This window comes from Somniosus microcephalus, unplaced genomic scaffold, assembly GCF_052327205.1.
Source record: "Somniosus microcephalus isolate GS21.2 unplaced genomic scaffold, FLI_Smic_1.0 unresolved_chr7, whole genome shotgun sequence".
In the NCBI taxonomy this organism is placed as follows: domain Eukaryota; kingdom Metazoa; phylum Chordata; class Chondrichthyes; order Squaliformes; family Somniosidae; genus Somniosus; species Somniosus microcephalus.
This window is the reverse complement of record NW_028225185.1, coordinates 6,010,017-6,026,879: the sequence shown is the minus strand read 5'-3', so window position 1 is coordinate 6,026,879 and position 16,863 is coordinate 6,010,017. Positions and strand designations below refer to the sequence as shown.

Genomic DNA, 16,863 nt, shown 5'->3' with positions numbered 1-16,863 from the left:
GGCACGATGGGCCGAATGGCCTCCTCCTGTGCTGCACCATTCTACGATTCTATGTATAGGGTTCTATATGTATCTATAGATAATGAGATATGTAAAGCACAGAAACAATGTACATTGTGCAAGTTTGAGGTCAGTAAGGGGAGATGATCCCACTTCTGGTGAGAGAGCAAATACCTTGATGGGAGGAACATATCAGGGCATTTACTGTCAGATCTGTCGACTGTTTAGAGAAACGTTTCACAACCTTTTAAAGAGAGACTGAATCTCATTACTCTTTCACCAAATGCCAGTATCGTGTCAAAGAGGAATGCAGAATAGGTAATCAGCTTTTATGACTTTCCATTCCAATTCGACTGTGACTGGATGAGAGGATCAGGAGCAGTAATAAAGCAATAAGGAAATGAAGCAAAGGTTGGGATAACAGGGGCAGTTGGCACCAACACCCGTCTCCCTCACAAGCATTTAGAGGTCGGGCTCCTTCCAAGGGGTTTGCAGAAAGAAGCAGCTGAGGCTGGGAGGGTCTCGGTCCAGTGACTGGCACTATCCTTTCTTTATTCACTGATCTGTGGAGAGAATTTTCAGCGTCCGGGAGACAATGGGCCCCAGCCTCCCATTCCCTGGCCCTCGGAGCGTGCTCTTTGTACTGTTGACTGCCCTTCAGTGGAAGGGAATCGTTGGGCAGGAGTGCTCTGTGACTAAAGGTAAACTGCGCCTTCAAACAGCACGACAGAAATACAAGTGTTTTGTTTGTGTGTTATTTGCAGTAAAAGGTTATTTCTTTCTTCCTTTAGCTTGCTGTGTTCCGCAAAAAGTTATGGTTGTTGATGAGAATAACGCACCAGGGCTAATCATCAGTAACATAACAATAAATAAGGGACCTGTTAAATTAATCAACTCGCCTGAACTACCTGTGATTGCTGTAGTCGGAGACACTCTGCGGCTAACGGAATCGATAGATTATGAGGTAAGTATTTGACAGCAAAAAGTCTTTACTCCAGTGGTAGCCATTCCTGCCCTTGAATCAGATCCACACTCCAGACAGTCCCGGGTAGACAGGAGCTCCAGACAGTCCCGGGGAGACAGGAGCTCCAGGCAGCCCCGGGGAGACAGGAGCTCCAGACAGTCCCGGGGAGACAGGAGCTCCAGACAGTCCCGGGGAGACAGGAGCTGTAGATAGTCCCGGGGAGACAGGAGCTCCAGACAGTCCCGGGGAGACAGGAGCTCCAGACAGTCCCGGGGAGATAGGAGCTCCAGACAGCTCCGGGGAGAGAGGAGCTCCAGACAGTCCCGGGGAGACAGGAGCTCCAAACAGCCCCGGGGAGAGAGGAGCTCCAGACAGTCCCGGGGAGACAGGAGCTCCAGACAGCCCCGGGGAGAGAGGAGCTCCAGACAGTCCCGGGGAGACAGGAGCTCCAGACAGCCCCGGGGAGACAGGAGCTCCAGACAGCCCAATATCAGGGGTACCTCGGACCTCACCGTTCAGGGACGGGATCGCACCCCAGCCCCACCCCCGCATCCCCCCTGCATCCCCCGCCCCCCCACCCCAACCGCATCCCCCCCTGCCCCCCCCCGCAGACCCCGGACACCCACCGCGTCACCCCCCCTCCCCCCGAGGACCCCAGTCCCCCACCGCGTCACCCCCCCTCCCCCCGAGGACCCCAGTCCCCCACCGCGTCACCCCCCCTCCCCCCGAGGACCCCAGTCCCCCACCGCGTCACCCCCCCTCCCCCCGCGGACCCCAGTCCCCCACCGCGTCACCCCCCCTCCCCCCGAGGACCCCAGTCCCCCACCACGTCACCCCCCTCCCCCCGCGGACCCCAGTCCCCCACCGCGTCACCCCCCCTCCCCCCGAGGACCCCAGTCCCCCACCGCGTCACCCCCCTCCCCCCGCGGACCCCAGTCCCCCACCGCGTCACCCCCCCTCCCCCCGCGGACCCCAGTCCCCCACCGCGTCACCCCCCCCCCCCCGCGGACCCCAGTCCCCCACCGCGTCACCCCCCCCCCCCGCGGACCCCAGTCCCCCACCGCGTCACCCCCCCCCCCGCGGACCCCAGTCCCCCACCGCGTCACCCCCCCTCCCCCCGCAGACCCCAGTCCCCCACCGCGTCACCCCCCCCCCCCCGCGGACCCCAGTCCCCCACCGCGTCACCCCCCCCCCCCCGCGGACCCCAGTCCCCCACCGCGTCACCCCCCCCCCGCGGACCCCAGTCCCCCACCGCGTCACCCCCCCTCCCCCCGCAGACCCCAGTCCCCCACCGCGTCACCCCCCCCCTCGCGGACCCCAGTCCCCCACCGCGTCACCCCCCCCCCGCGGACCCCAGTCCCCCACCGCGTCACCCCCCCTCCCCCCGCAGACCCCAGTCCCCCACCGCGTCACCCCCCCCCCCCGCGGATCCCAGTCCCCCACCGCGTCACCCCCCCCCCCCGCGGACCCCAGTCCCCCACCGCGTCACCCCCCCCCCCGCGGACCCCAGTCCCCCACCGCGTCACCCCCCCTCCCCCCGCAGACCCCAGTCCCCCACCGCGTCACCCCCCCCCCCCGCGGACCCCAGTCCCCCACCGCGTCACCCCCCCCCCGCGGACCCCAGTCCCCCACCGCGTCACCCCCCCTCCCCCCGCAGACCCCAGTCCCCCACCGCGTCACCCCCCCCCCCCCGCGGACCCCAGTCCCCCACCGCGTCACCCCCCCTCCCCCCGCGGACCCCAGTCCCCCACCGCGTCACCCCCCCGAGCCCGAATTTCTAGGCGGTTGAGTTTTGGAGCGAGAGGTGTTGAACGAGCCACACCTGACCCCTGGCACAGAATCACACACACGTGGCTGGTGGACCGTGAGGAAGAATTCGCTCACTCACGCGGTGCTGGTGTCAAATTTTCCGAGCATGCTTTCTTGATGATGCTGTGGGCACTCTCATTTTGTGTGTTAGCAATGATCTGTTTTTCGGAGTGATATATAAAGATAAGATTGATAAAATGTCACTGTTTAAAGTCTGATATTGATGTGTCTAATGTTCTTTGACAGAACCTCAAGAGACCTGTAATATACTTCAAATTACGCTGTGGTGATCCGCTGGTAAGTTAAACTCTTTCACTAGTTATTGAGGATCTGATTGAATTCTGTGGAAAATGAAAACATCCTACAGTCACCTAAGGCAATTTGACCGCGCAATATTAAATGTTTTTACAATCATAGTGGGAAAAATTCGTCAGCGACATTGTTAACATTGCCTGGGCAATAAATGTAGCGCCCGGCGAGAAACAGCGCTGGCGATCGCTAACTTCAGCTTTAGTGCCCCAAGAGTGGGGAGGGGAGAGGGGAGAGGGGGGTGAAGCTAATTCAAGCTCTCCGCTTCCTTCTTAGAGCGTTAACCCCGAATATCGGGGCGGTGCCTTCTGCACCGTTACGCACTGGGCCACGTAGCGCTGCCGCAGGGAAGGGCTCCTCCCCTCACTAAAGCCCACAACTCTGTGGGGCCCCACCTGGACCACCGAGGAGCGGGGGAGCCGTGCCAGCAAGAGGAGCGCCGAGCTGCCTACCGCGGCATGGACCCTGCGTTCAACGTGCCGCGACAAGTAAGTCGGACGATTTGTTCCCCCCGCCCGCCACCTCCCCTTTAGCTAGCGCCCCGCGAGCCTCCGGCCGCTCCGTTCCCGCCCCCTGAATCGGCCGCTGTCATCGCCCGGCGCAGATTCAGGGGGCGCGGGACAATTTTGCAGGCAGGGTGAAAACGGGGCGCTGCGCACGGTGATGATGTCATCATTGCTGGCACGGTGCAGCAGGGCGCTACCGGTTACCGCCGCTGCTAAACTCCCGCTGAATTTAGGAGGAGTCGTTAGCGGTGCTGCACCCGGGCGAAAGGTCGTTTGCGTCCCGTTAGTGCCCCCAGAGGCTCTAATGGGAGGCGCAAGTGCACCGACTTTCTAGCCCCTAGAATCTTACAGCACAGAAGGAGGCCATTCGGCCCATCGTGCCTGTGCCGGCTCTTTGAACGAGCTCTCCAATTAGTCCCACTCCCCCCTGCTCTTTCCCCACAGCCCTGTGAATTTTTCTCCTTCAAGTATGAAGCGGTAACAGAGAGAGTAGACAAGGGTAATGCAATAGATGTAATTTATTTGGATTTTCAAAAGGCCTTCGATAAGGTTCCACATAATCGACTGACGAACAAGGTCGGAGAATGCGGAGTCAGGGGACAAGTAGCAGAATGGATTGCTGGCTGGCTTCAGGACAGAAAGCAGAGAGTGGGAGTAAAGGGTAGCTATTCACAGGGGCAGAAGGTGTGTAGTGGTGTTCTACAAGGATCAGTGCTGGGACCACTGCTGTTCGCAATTTACATTAACGATTTAGACTTTGGAATCAAAAACACAATTTCTAAATTTGTGGATGACACCAAATTGGGGGGATAGTCAATACTGAGGAGGACTGCAACAAATTACAGGAGGACATTAATAAACTTGCAGAATGGGCATATAATTGGCAAATGAAGTTCAACACAGATAAATGTGAGGTATTACATTTTGGTAGGAAGAATAGGGAGGTCACTTATCACTTGGAGGGTGCAAGTCTGGGTGGGGTAGAGGAACAAAGGGATCTCGGAGTATGTGGTAAACCACTTTTATCGTTCACTATCGTTACACTATGGTTATCACTGTTATATCGTTACACTATGGTTATCACTGTTTACACTGTTGTATCACTACACGAGGTCGCCTCCTGTCACGCTGTTATGCCTGGGCTGACCACTGCTGACTCCGCCCATGGCTCCACCTACCTGCCCAGGTATAAAGGTGGTCGACTGGCTGGTATTCCTCCTTGCTGGATCCGATCACCCACGAGGGTGGGCTCTGTTATTTAGCCAATAAAAACCTATAGTTGCTTTCTTAACTCATCGCTTTTCATTGGATGAATTGATAGGTATATCAATTTTATTAGCTAAATTTTAAAAATGTCTAACGAACCGTCAGACCAGTCAGACGCCCAGCTACAACAGCCACAGCAGCCGGCCTGGCTGCGAGCCCTCCGACCGCCGTACCTGGATCTAAACCCACAGGCAGCAAACTCAGCACTCGACTTCAAACACTGGCTGAGCTGTTTCGAATCCTACCTGGGAGAATCCGGCGTGCCTCAGAGATCCAAACTAAGTGTTCTGACTGCCCAAGTGAGCCCTAAAGTATTCGCACTCATACAGGAACTTACTACATACGAAGCCGCCATCAACCTGCTGAAACAGCAGTACCGGAGCCCGGTAAATTCTATGTATGCCAGGCACCTCCTAAGATCCCGCCCACAACAGCCAGGAGAGTCTGTAGATGAATTTTTACGGGCGCTACAAACACTCGGCAGGGACTGTGACTTTAAAGCGGTAACGGCTGCAGAAAATACTGAAGAGAATATCCGCGACGCCTTCGTGAAAGGCCTTCGGTCCGACTACTCACGGCAAAGACTGCTCGAATCAAAGGACCTCGACCTGAACACAGCTGCAGCCCTCGCCCGCTCCCTGGAAGTGGCCCATCGGGACCTCGAGGCGTATTCCAGGTACTGTGCTGCGCGACCCTGGGACTCCGGCCCGACCCCGGCCGCAATACCCCTCGCAACGCCACCTCCGGGACCTACCTCAGCGTCGGCGTCCCAGAACCGATCGGGACCGCCACCCCCGGTACCGGCTGCAACATCAGACCCCCGCGATCGGGCCGCCGGCTGCTTCTTCTGTGGCCAGGCGAAACACCCGAGGACGCGCTGCCCTGCGAGAAACGTGACTTGCTCCCATTGCCAGAAGAAAGGCCACTTCGCTAAGGCCTGCAGGGGGAGAGCCACAGACGCCAGCAGTGCCTCATGCGAATTGTGGGGGCGGCCATCTTTCATCCAGGCCACAGATGCCAGTATCCCCTCGTGTGAGTCGTGGGGGCGGCCATCTTCGATCAAGGCAACTGACACCAGCAATGCCTCATGTGAGTTGTGGGGGCAGCCATCTTATTCAACCTCGTGGGCGCCGCCATTTTGTCCACCACAGTCGACCGTCACCTTGTCGCCAGACCCGACCACCGCCTCACCCGCAGACTACAGCAGCTCGCTCAGCCATACACTAGCCTCCGTCACACTGGACCAAGCTCGCCCGCATCACCTGTCCAAGTCCATGATGGACATCAAAGTAAACGGCCACGCCACGACCTGCCTGTTCGACAGCGGAAGCACGGAGAGTTTCATACATCCAGACACGGTGAGCCACTACTCCCTCACTGTCCGGCCAACGCGCAACCGGATCTCGATGGCATCGAGGTCCCATTCTACAGACATCAGCGGCTACTGTATTGTGACCCTGTCGGTTAGGGGCACGGAGTATAAAAATTTTAAACTCCTCGTCCTGCGCCAGCTCTGCGCTGCCGTCCTACTAGGGCTGGACTTCCAATCCCACCTGCAAAGTGTCACTTTGGCATACAGTGGACCCCTCCCCCCACTCACAGTCGACAACCAGCAGCCTTTAAACCACCCACCGCATACCACCTGCGGCCTATCCACCCTCAAGGTCCCGCCCCCCTCCCTGTTCGCTAACCTCACCCGCGACTGTAAACCCGCCGCCACCAAGAGCAGGCGGTACAGCGCCGGGACAGAGCTTTTATCAGCTGGGAGGTGCAGCGTCTCCTGAAGGAGGGCATCATCGAGAGGAGCAACAGCCCCTGGCGTGCCCAGGTCGTAGTCGTTAAGACCGGCGATAAAAACCGCCTAGTCATCGACTACAGCCAAACCATAAACCGGTACACCCAGCTGGACGCATACCCCTTTCCCCGCATATCTGATATGGTCAATCAGATTGCGCAGTACTGGGTATTCTCCACCATCGACCTTAAGTCGGCCTATCACCAACTCCCTATCCGCCCTGAGGACCGCCAGTATACAGCCTTCGAGGCGAACGGCCGCCTCTACCACTTCCTTAGGGTACCCTTCGGCGTCACCAACGGGGTTTCGGTCTTCCAAAGGGAGATGGACCGGATGGTTGACCAGAACGGGCTGCACACCACGTTCCCCTATCTAGATAACGTCACCATCTGCGGCCGCGACCGGCAGGACCACGATGTTAATCTGGAAAGATTCCTCCGTACGGCCCAACGGCTGAACCTCACCTACAATAAGGAGAAATGTGTGTTTAACACCTCGCGCCTTGCCATCCTCGGCTGCGTAGTAGAGAACGGAGTCATCGGCCCCGACCCCGAAAGAATGCGCCCCCTCATGGAGCTTCCCCTCCCCCACTGTCCAAAGGCGCTGAAGAGAACCCTGGGGCTCTTCGCCTACTATGCCCAATGGGTGCCAAATTATGCGGACAAAGCCAGACCCCTCATGAAGTCCGCCTCCTTCCCCCTGACGGCAGAAGCGTGCGCAGCCTTCTCCCTCATTAAGGGAGACATTGCTAAGGCCACAATGCACGCGGTGGATGAGTCTATCCCTTTCCAAGTGGAGAGCGATGCATCCGACTTCGCCCTAGCCGCAACCCTCAACCAGGAGGGGAGACCGGTGGCCTTCTTCTCAAGGACCCTCCAGGGCCCTGAGATCCGACACTCTTCGGTCGAGAAGGAGGCCCAGGCGATCGTGGAGGCTGTACGACGCTGGAGGCATTACCTGGCAGGCAAACGATTTACCCTCCTCACCGACCAGCGTTCGGTCGCTTTTATGTTTAATAACAAACTGAGGGGCAAAATCAAGAACGACAAGATCTTGAGGTGGAGAATCGAGCTCTCCACCTATGATTATGATATCTTGTACCGGCCTGGTAAACTGAACATAAGAACATAAGAACATAAGAAATAGGAGCAGGAGTAGGCCAATCGGCCCCTCGAGCCTGCTCCACCATTCAATAAGATCATGGCTGATCTGATCCTAACCTCAAATCTTCTATCACTCTGCATCCACCCGAACCCATGTGATCTCCCGGGAGAGGCGAAAAACCAGATAAAGACCCAATGGCCAATTTGGGAGAAAAAAATCTGGGAAATTCCTCTCCGACCCATCTAGGCGATCGAAATTCTTCCAGGAGATCACTCTGTCCCTATATTTTCTGCAGTACTTACCTTCTGTAAAGGCGATCTCCACCCCAGCCAGGAACAGGAATAAAACCATCTCCTGAAATCTAACAGAATTATGAAATCTAACAGAACAGAACGAACCCCCAGATGCTCTATCACGAAGTACATGCGCCAACGTGCAAACTGATAGACTGCAGACCCTCCACAACGACCTCTGCCACCCCGGGGTCACCAGACTTTACCACTTCACCAAATCACTAAAAGTTGTGACACAGATTAGCAAGGCCATAAAAAAAGCAAACCAAGCACTAGGGTTTATTTCTAGAGGGATAGAATTGAAAAGTTGGGAAGTTATGCTAAACCTGTATTGAACCTTGGTTAGACCACACTTGGAGTACTGCGAACAGTTCTGGTCGCCATATTCTTCTTCTTCTTAGGCAGTCCCTCGGAACCGAGGATGACTTGCTTCCACATTAAAAATGAGTTCTCAGGTGACTGATGAGTCCAATGCGGGACCTACAGTCTCTGTCACAGGTGGGGCAGACGGTGGTTGAAGGGGCACTGTTGGGGTTGTCCATGAGGGTCCTGATGTTCCAGGTCCCGAACTTCATTTTAAAGGGGTGGAAGATGCCTGTGCGAATTCTTTTAATGTGGGGTGGCCGTTGCACACCAGCTACCACACGGGCTTGACAGAGCAAGGTCTTGGTCCAATGGCAAGGGGATCCAAGGCGATTGGAGACCAGGCTCTGCTGCAACGGCCTAGCACACACACACACACGCAAACATACTCCTACTGTCCTCCTCCCTCCTTCCTGCAGGTCCTCTCTGCCTGGGTTTCGTAGGATGTATTGTGGTCCTCCCGACCTCACTGTTGGCCCGTGCCGCACCTTCCCTGGGCCCCAACAAAGAACATGCATGTTGCTATATTATAAAAAGGATATAGAGACACTGGAGAGGGAGCAGAGAAGATTTACAAGGATGATACCAGAAATGCGAGGGTATACATATCAGGAAAGGATGAACAGGCTGGGTCTCTTTTCTCTTGAAAAAAGAAGGCTGAGGGGTGACCTAATAGAGGTCTTTAAAATCATGAAAGGTTTTGATAGAGTGGATACAGAGAGAATGTTTCCACTTGTGGGGAAGAGCATAACTAGAGGCCATCAATATAAGATAGTCACCAAGAAATCCAATAGGGAATTCAGAAGAAACTTCTTTACCCAAAGAGTGGTGAGAATGTGGAACTCGCTCCCACAGGGAGTGGTTGAAGCGAATAGTATCGATACATTTAAGGGGAGGCTGGACAAGCACATGAGGGAGAAGGGAATAGAGGGTTATGCTGATAGAGTTAGATGAAGAAAGACGGGAGGAGGCTCGAGTGGAGCATAAACACCGGCATGGACTGGTTGGGCCGAATGGCCTCTTTCTGTGCCGTATATCCTATGTAATGTAATATTTATCCAATTCACTTTTGAAAGTTATTATTGAATCTGCTTCCACCGCCCTTTCAGGCAGCGCGTTCCAGATCACAACAACTCGCTGCGTAAAAAAATGTTTCCTCATCTCCCCCCTGGTTCTTTTGCCAATTATCTCCAATCTGTGTCCTCTGGTTACCGACCCTCCTGCCACTGGAAACAGTTTCTCCTTATTGACTCTATCAAAACCCCTCATGACTTTGAACACCTCTATTAAATCACCCCTTAACCTTCTCTGCTCTAGGGAGAACAATCCCAGCTCCTCCAGTCTCGTCACATAACTGAAGTCCCTCATCCCTGGAACCATTCTGGTCAATCTCCTCCGCACCCTCTCCAAGGCCTTGACATTCTTCCTAAAGTGTGGTGCCCAGAATTGGACACAATACTCCAGCTGAGAGCTAACCAGTGATTTATAAAGGTTTAGCAGGACTTCCTTGCCGTTGTCCTCTATGCCTCTATTAATAAAGCCCAGGTTCCTAGATGCTTTATTAACGGCTTTGTTAACCTGTGCTGCCACCTTCAGCGATTTGTGTACCTGCACCCCCAGGTCTCTCTGTTCCTGCTCCCCCTATAAAATTATACCGTAATGATAAACGTTGCACATAAGCATTGAGTTAATAGTTAAAGTAAGGAAGCAAAGACAGGGGGAGTTGGAAAATAATTCACTTCAGACCTGGCTTGTGTGAAAGGTGTGAAAAGCATGAACTGGTTGGGCCGAATGGCCGGTCCCTGTGCTGTAATTATGTAACACTCCTTCCCTTTAAGCAAAACCTTGCATGTAGCTGTTCAACCCGCGGATCAGCCCCTTTAATGGAATGGCCTGTGTGACAAGCTTTAATTGTCCAGATAAAGCCGAGATTTTCAAAGATTATTATTGACAAGAAACATACGAAATATTGAACCTCTGCTTGATTGACGTGAGTTTTTAATTACTTCTCATTTATAGGAAGATCTACCCTTAATGATTCAGATCAAGAATGTTAATGACAATCGCCCTTCGTTTCCTGAGAAACCACTGAATTTCAACATTAGTGAGGTAAGGTAGCTATTTCACTTCATTTACTGTAATGTAATATTTGCATACAGCTAATGCGGATGGCGAATCGTCCAATATGGAGGGCAGCGTGCGCCCATTCGCCGCCCGGTATATCGAGAAGGGAGGCCAGAATCCATGCCTGACTCAAGCGTTAGGCCCTTGTAAGTGCAAATCAGAAGCACAATGGCAGTCTGAGATTCCCTCTGAGACTGGACTGCTTCGAACCGCCACCGGATTATAGAGCAGAACGCCGGGAAAGGGCCCAGTCCCACAGGACATGGGGGAAGGGCCCAGTCCCACAGGACACGGGGGAAGGGCCCAGTCCCACAGGACACCAGGGGAAGGGCCCAGTCCCACAGGACACCGGGGGAAGGGCCCAGTCCCACAGGACACCGGGGGAAGGGCCCAGTCCCACAGGACACCGGGGGAAGGGCCCAGTCCCACAGGACATGGGGGATGGGCCCAGTCCCACAGGACACCGGGGGAAGGGCCCAGTCCCACAGGACACCGGGGGAAGGGCCCAGTCCCACAGGACACGGGGGAAGGGCACAGTCCCACAGGGCACCGGGGGAAGGGCCCAGTCCCACAGGGCAGGACACCGGGGGAAGGCCCAGTCCCACAGGACACGGGGAAAGGCCCAGTCCCACAGGACACGGGGGAAGGGCCCAGTCCCACAGGACACCGGGAAAGGCCCAGTCCCACAGGACACGGGGGAAGGGCCCAGTCCCACAAGGCAGGACACGGGGAAAGGGCCCAGTCCCACAGGGCACCGGGGGAAGGGCCCAGTCCCACAGGGCAGGACACTGGGAAAGGGCCCAGTCCCACAGGGCACCGGGGGAAGGGCCCAGTCCCACAGGGCACTACACTGGGGGAAGGGCCCAGTCCCACAGGACACGGGGAAAGGGCCCAGTCCCACAGGGTACCGGGGGAAGGGCCCAGTCCCACAGGGCACCGGGGGAAGGGCCCAGTCCCACAGGGCACCGGGGGAAGGGCCCAGTCCCACAGGGCAGGACACCGGGGGAAGGGCCCAGTCCCACAGGGCACCGGGGGAAGGGCCCAGTCCCACAGGACACCGGGGGAAGGGCCCAGTCCCACAGGGCACTGGGGGAAGGGCCCAGTCCCACAGGGCACGGGGGAAGGGCCTAGTCCCACAGGGCACCGGGGAAAGGGCCCAGTCCCACAGGACACGGGGGAAGGGCCCAGTCCCACAGGACACGGGGGAAGGGCCCAGTCCCACAGGGCACCAGGGGAAGGGCCCAGTCCCACAGGACACGGGGGAGGGGCCCAGTCCCACAGGACACCGGGGGAAGGGCCCAGTCCCACAGGGCACCGGGGGAAGGGCCCAGTCCCACAGGACACCGGGAAAGGCCCAGTCCCACAGGACACGGGGGAAGGGCCCAGTCCCACAGGACACCGGGAAAGGCCCAGTCCCACAGGACACGGGGGAAGGGCCCAGTCCCACAAGGCAGGACACGGGGAAAGGGCCCAGTCCCACAGGGCACCGGGGGAAGGGCCCAGTCCCACAGGGCAGGACACTGGGAAAGGGCCCAGTCCCACAGGGCACCGGGGGAAGGGCCCAGTCCCACAGGGCACTACACTGGGGGAAGGGCCCAGTCCCACAGGGTACCGGGGGAAGGGCCCAGTCCCACAGGGCACCGGGGGAAGGGCCCAGTCCCACAGGGCACCGGGGGAAGGGCCCAGTCCCACAGGGCAGGACACCGGAGGAAGGGCCCCGTCCCACAGGGCACCGGGGGAAGGGCCCAGTCCCACAGGGCACCGGGGGAAGGGCCCAGTCCCACAGGACACCAGGGGAAGGGCCCAGTCCCACAGGACACCAGGGGAAGGGCCCAGTCCCACAGGACACCAGGGGAAGGGCCCAGTCCCACAGGGCAGGACACAGGGGAAGGGCCCAGTCCCACAGAGCACCGGGAAAGGGCCCAGTCCCACAGGACACGGGGGAAGGGCCCAGTCTCACAGGACATGGGGGAAGGGCCCAGTCCCACAGGACACTGGGAAAGGGCCCAGTCCCACAGGACACGGGGGAAGGGCCCAGTCCCACAGGACGTGGGGAAAGGGCCCAGTCCCACAGGGCAGGACACCGGGGGAGGGGCCCAGTCCCACAGGGCACCGGGGGAAGGGCCCAGTCCCTCAGGGCAGGACACCGGGGGAGGGGCCCAGTCCCACAGGGCACCAGGGGAAGGGCCCAGTCCCACAGGGCAGGACACCGGGGGAAGGGCCCAGTCCCACAGGACACAGGGGAAGGGCCCAGTCCCACAGGACACTGGGAAAGGCCACGTCCCACAGAGCATTGGGAAAGGGCCCAGTCCCACAGGACACGGGGGAAGGGCCCAGTCCCACAGGACACGGGGGAAGGGCCCAGTCCCACAGGACACGGGGGAAGGGCCCAGTCCCACAGGACACGGGGGAAGGGCCCAGTCCCACAGGACACGGGGGAAGGGCCCAGTCCCACAGGACACGGGGGAAGGGCCCAGTCCCACAGGACACGGGGGAAGGGCCCAGTCCCACAGGGCACCAGGGGAAGGGCCCAGTCCCACAGGGCAGGGCACTGGGGGAAGGGCCCAGTCTCACCAGAGGTGGCAGCACAGTGGTACATTCGGGAAGGAGTGGCCCTGGGAGTCCTCAACATTGACTCCGGACCCCATGCAATCTCATGGCTTCAGGTCAAGCATGGGCAAGGAAACCTCCTGCTGATTACCACCTACCGCCCTCCCTCAGCTGGTGAATCAGTACTCCTCCATGTTGAACACCACAATCTTCAACTTCATATAACAGTTTACAGATATACTCTCGATGGAGTCAACGTCATATAACAGTTTACATGTTTAGTCTCTGTGGAGGTTTCCGGATCCTCTCTGGATAACGCCGAAGTGGTGTCGTCATTCCTAGCGGCCCAGTAGGGGTGCCTGGCAAAATCGATTCAGCTGGAACAACAGTGTCAGGTTCATCTGAATCCAATGTTACTAGATCAGCAGTAGGTGTTCTAGGTATTTCAGTTTCAACATTACTCGGGTCAGGTGGTGAAGTCGAGTGCTCATTTGTGGCGGACTCTATGAGCTGGTCAACATGGCGCCTTATTACATTGTCCCCAATGTTCACCGTGTACATCAACGGGCCTAGCCTTTTTTTAATAGTTCCAGGCTGCCATTTTTCTGTACGATAGTCCCGGGCCAAAACTTGTTGCCCCATCTTGAAAGACCTAGTTGCCCTGTCATTGATGTTCTGGAATTGCCGGTTCTCCACGTCCCTTCTGACATTGGGTTTAAGTAGATCCAGCCGGCATCTTAAGCGTCTGTTAAAAAACATCATTGCGGGAGTTTGATTTGTGACCGCATGTGTTGCATTTCGGTATGCCAACAAAAAACTGTCTACCTTATGTTGTAGACTTATGTCTTCATTACTCATGGCCTTTACGGCCTTCTTGAAGGTCTGGACGAACCTTTCAGCCAACCCATTGGAGGCGGGATGGTATGGGGCTGATGTGTAATGTTTAACCCCATTGCTCTTTAGGAATTTCTTGAATTCCTCGGACACAAATTGTGGTCCGTTATCGGAACAGATCTGTTCCGGCAGGCCATTCCGAGCAAACATGGTTCTTAACACCGTGATGGTTTTCTCCGTCGTGGTGGTGGTCATTTTAATTACTTCCGGCCACTTGGAGTGGGCATCTACCGCTATCAGGAACATCGAGTCCATAAATGGACCAGCAAAGTCGATGTGTACTCTTTGCCAAGGAGATGAGGGCCACTCCCATGGGTGCAGAGGAGCCGGTGGTGGTGCGTTCTGAACCCTCTGACATCCTAGGCAATTCTTGGTGATCTCCTCTATGTTCCCGTCAATGCCTGGCCACCACACAAATGCTCTCGCTAAATTCTTCATCTTTACTCCACCCAGATGTCCTTCGTGCAGCTCCTTGAGTACTTCCTTTTGGAGTTTGGGCGGAATCACCACTCTCGACCCACACATTAGGGTTCCCCGGCACACCGACAGTTGTTCTTTCCTCTGTGAGAATGCCTGCAGTGTTGGTTCGCTCTGTGCTGGCCATCCCTTCACCGTTAAGTCATAGACTCGTGAAAGAGTCGGGTCATTCCTTGTCTCCTTCTCAATCATTGAGTTTGTTATCGGCAGACATTCCACAATGGACGAGTGGAACAACTCCACTGGGTCCCCTGTACTCGCTTCTTCTACTGTCGGCAATGGTAAGCGTGATAACCCATCGGCATTTCCGTGTTTTGTTGACCTTTTGTACTCAATGTCATACTGGTGTGCCCCAAGTAAGACTGACCATCTTTGTAGCCTTTGTGCTGTCATGTTGGACACGGCCTTGTTCGGGTTAAATATGGACACCAACGGCTGGTGGTCTGTCAGCAATGTGAACCTCTTACATTGCAAGTAATGGTTGAATTTCTTCACGCCCCACACAAGACTGAGGGCCTCCCTGTCTATCTGGGCGTAATTTCACTCCGCGGTTGTCAAAGATCGGGACGCGAAAGCCACTGGCCTTTCCGAGCCATTTGGAAGCCTGTGCGAAAGTACTGCTCCAATTCCGTACGGTGAAGCATCACACGCCAGCCGAAGGGGTAATGCTGGGTTGAAATGAGCCAACACTTCCTCGGAGGTAATCAACTCCTTGCTTCTGCGAAAAGCCTTTTTGCACTCCTCACTCCACTTCCATGGTGTCTCCTTTCGCAACAGCTCATTCAGTGGATGCAGCACCGTGGACAAATTTGGTAGGAACTTGTGGTAGTAATTGATCAACCCCAAGAATGATCTTAACTGTGACACGTTCCCTGGAGCGGGAGCCTTCACGACCGCTTCTATCTTCTCCGGTGATTTATGTAGTCCCTCGCGGTCAATGATATGACCGCAGTATGAGATTCGTTTTTGGAAAAACTCACACTTATTGCGGTTAACCCTAAGGCCATACTCCTTTAACCTGGTGAGTACCAGTTTCAAATTCGTGAGGTGTTCCTCTTCATCCATTCCCGTGATTAGGATATCATCCAAATAGCACTGCGTGCTTGGAATTCCTTGTAACACCTGTTCCATGGCCCTCTGCCAAATTGCTGGTGCCGAAGCCACTCCAAAGACCAGTCTGTTATAACGGTACAAACCTCTGTGGGTATTGATAGTTAGGTATTGGCGTGACTCTTCCTCAACCTCCATCTGCAAATATGCCTGAGCTAGGTCTATCTTCGTGAAGTGTTTTCCTCCAGCCAACGAAGCGAAAATATCTTCAATCCTTGGCAGCGGGTATTGCACCGAATGAAGCACTGGGTTCACTGTGATCTTGAAATCCCCGCAGATACGGACCTTCCCCGGTCCCCCTGGCTTACTACTTGGTGAGGATTTCATGACGGGTACAATGGGCGTGGCCCACTCACTGTAGTCTACTTTTGACAGAACCCCTGATCGTTCAAGTTCTTCTAGTTCTGCCTCCACTGCTGGTCGTATTGCATACGGTACCGACCTGGCCTTACAAAACTTTGGGCTTGCATGTTCTGCAATCTTAACCCTTGCTTTAATACCTCGCAGCTTACCCAGCCCTTGTTGGAATACTTCTTTCGCTTCATCTAATATTCGGGACAACCGTTCAGATTTGACGTCCTCTTTCTCGTGCTCCACCGACATGGCGTTTAGCTCATGCCAATCCATCTTTATTTTTCGGATCCACTCCCGTCCTAGAAGTGGTGGACCTCCCTCAGGCAGTACATACAGATCCAGACGGCGGTAATTTTTGTCTTTGTATCGCACATTAACTCCTGCCTTCCCAATAGGGAATACTTTGTGTCCCGTGTATGTCTGTAGTACTAATTCTGTATTCCGTAGTGGAATATGTTTGAAAAACTTTTTATAGTCATGCTTATTCATGACCGTCAATGCCGATCCCGTGTCTACTTCCATTTTGACTTTGGCCTTTTCAATCCGCAGCGTCATCCAAATGGTTTGTCTGTCAGCTTCGTTGTTCACGTTGTGAATTTTTAGACTGTCCAGTCCCTTGTATTTGAAGTGTGAGTCGGACTTTTGTTCCCTTGGACTCTTCTTGTACCCTTTTTTTGCGGACTCCCTCTTGTTGTCCGTCATTCTTGACCGGCATACTTTTGCTATGTGCCCGATCCTGCCACATTTCCTACATTCTTGGTTCTTAAACCAGCACTGATTCTGGTCGTGCGTTGTCTTTCCACAACGGTAGCATTTGGAAGTGCTTGCAGTAATTTGATCCTTCAGCACTGCTACGATCTCTTCGAAGGTCTAGTCCACTGGTTTAACTGGTGCTATTAGATGTTTCAAGAGCCCGTATGTTTTTGCTCCCATCGAATTTAACAA

At 55.6% G+C, this 16,863-nt stretch overlaps 1 protein-coding gene across 1 annotated transcript in view; it reads left to right on the top strand.

Annotated features, from left to right (window-relative positions):
• The first annotated feature begins 375 nt into the window (after nt 1-375).
• Nucleotides 376-16,863, top strand: part of LOC147086426 (cadherin-related family member 5-like) — a 78,987-nt gene continuing 62,499 nt past the window's right edge. Inside the window, exons 1-4 of the mRNA XM_085978531.1 lie at nt 376-701; nt 792-964; nt 3,020-3,070; nt 10,429-10,518. Coding sequence (XP_085834657.1) covers nt 596-701; nt 792-964; nt 3,020-3,070; nt 10,429-10,518 — 420 coding nt within the window. The 5' untranslated portion in view covers nt 376-595. The remainder of the gene's footprint in view (nt 702-791; nt 965-3,019; nt 3,071-10,428; nt 10,519-16,863) is intronic.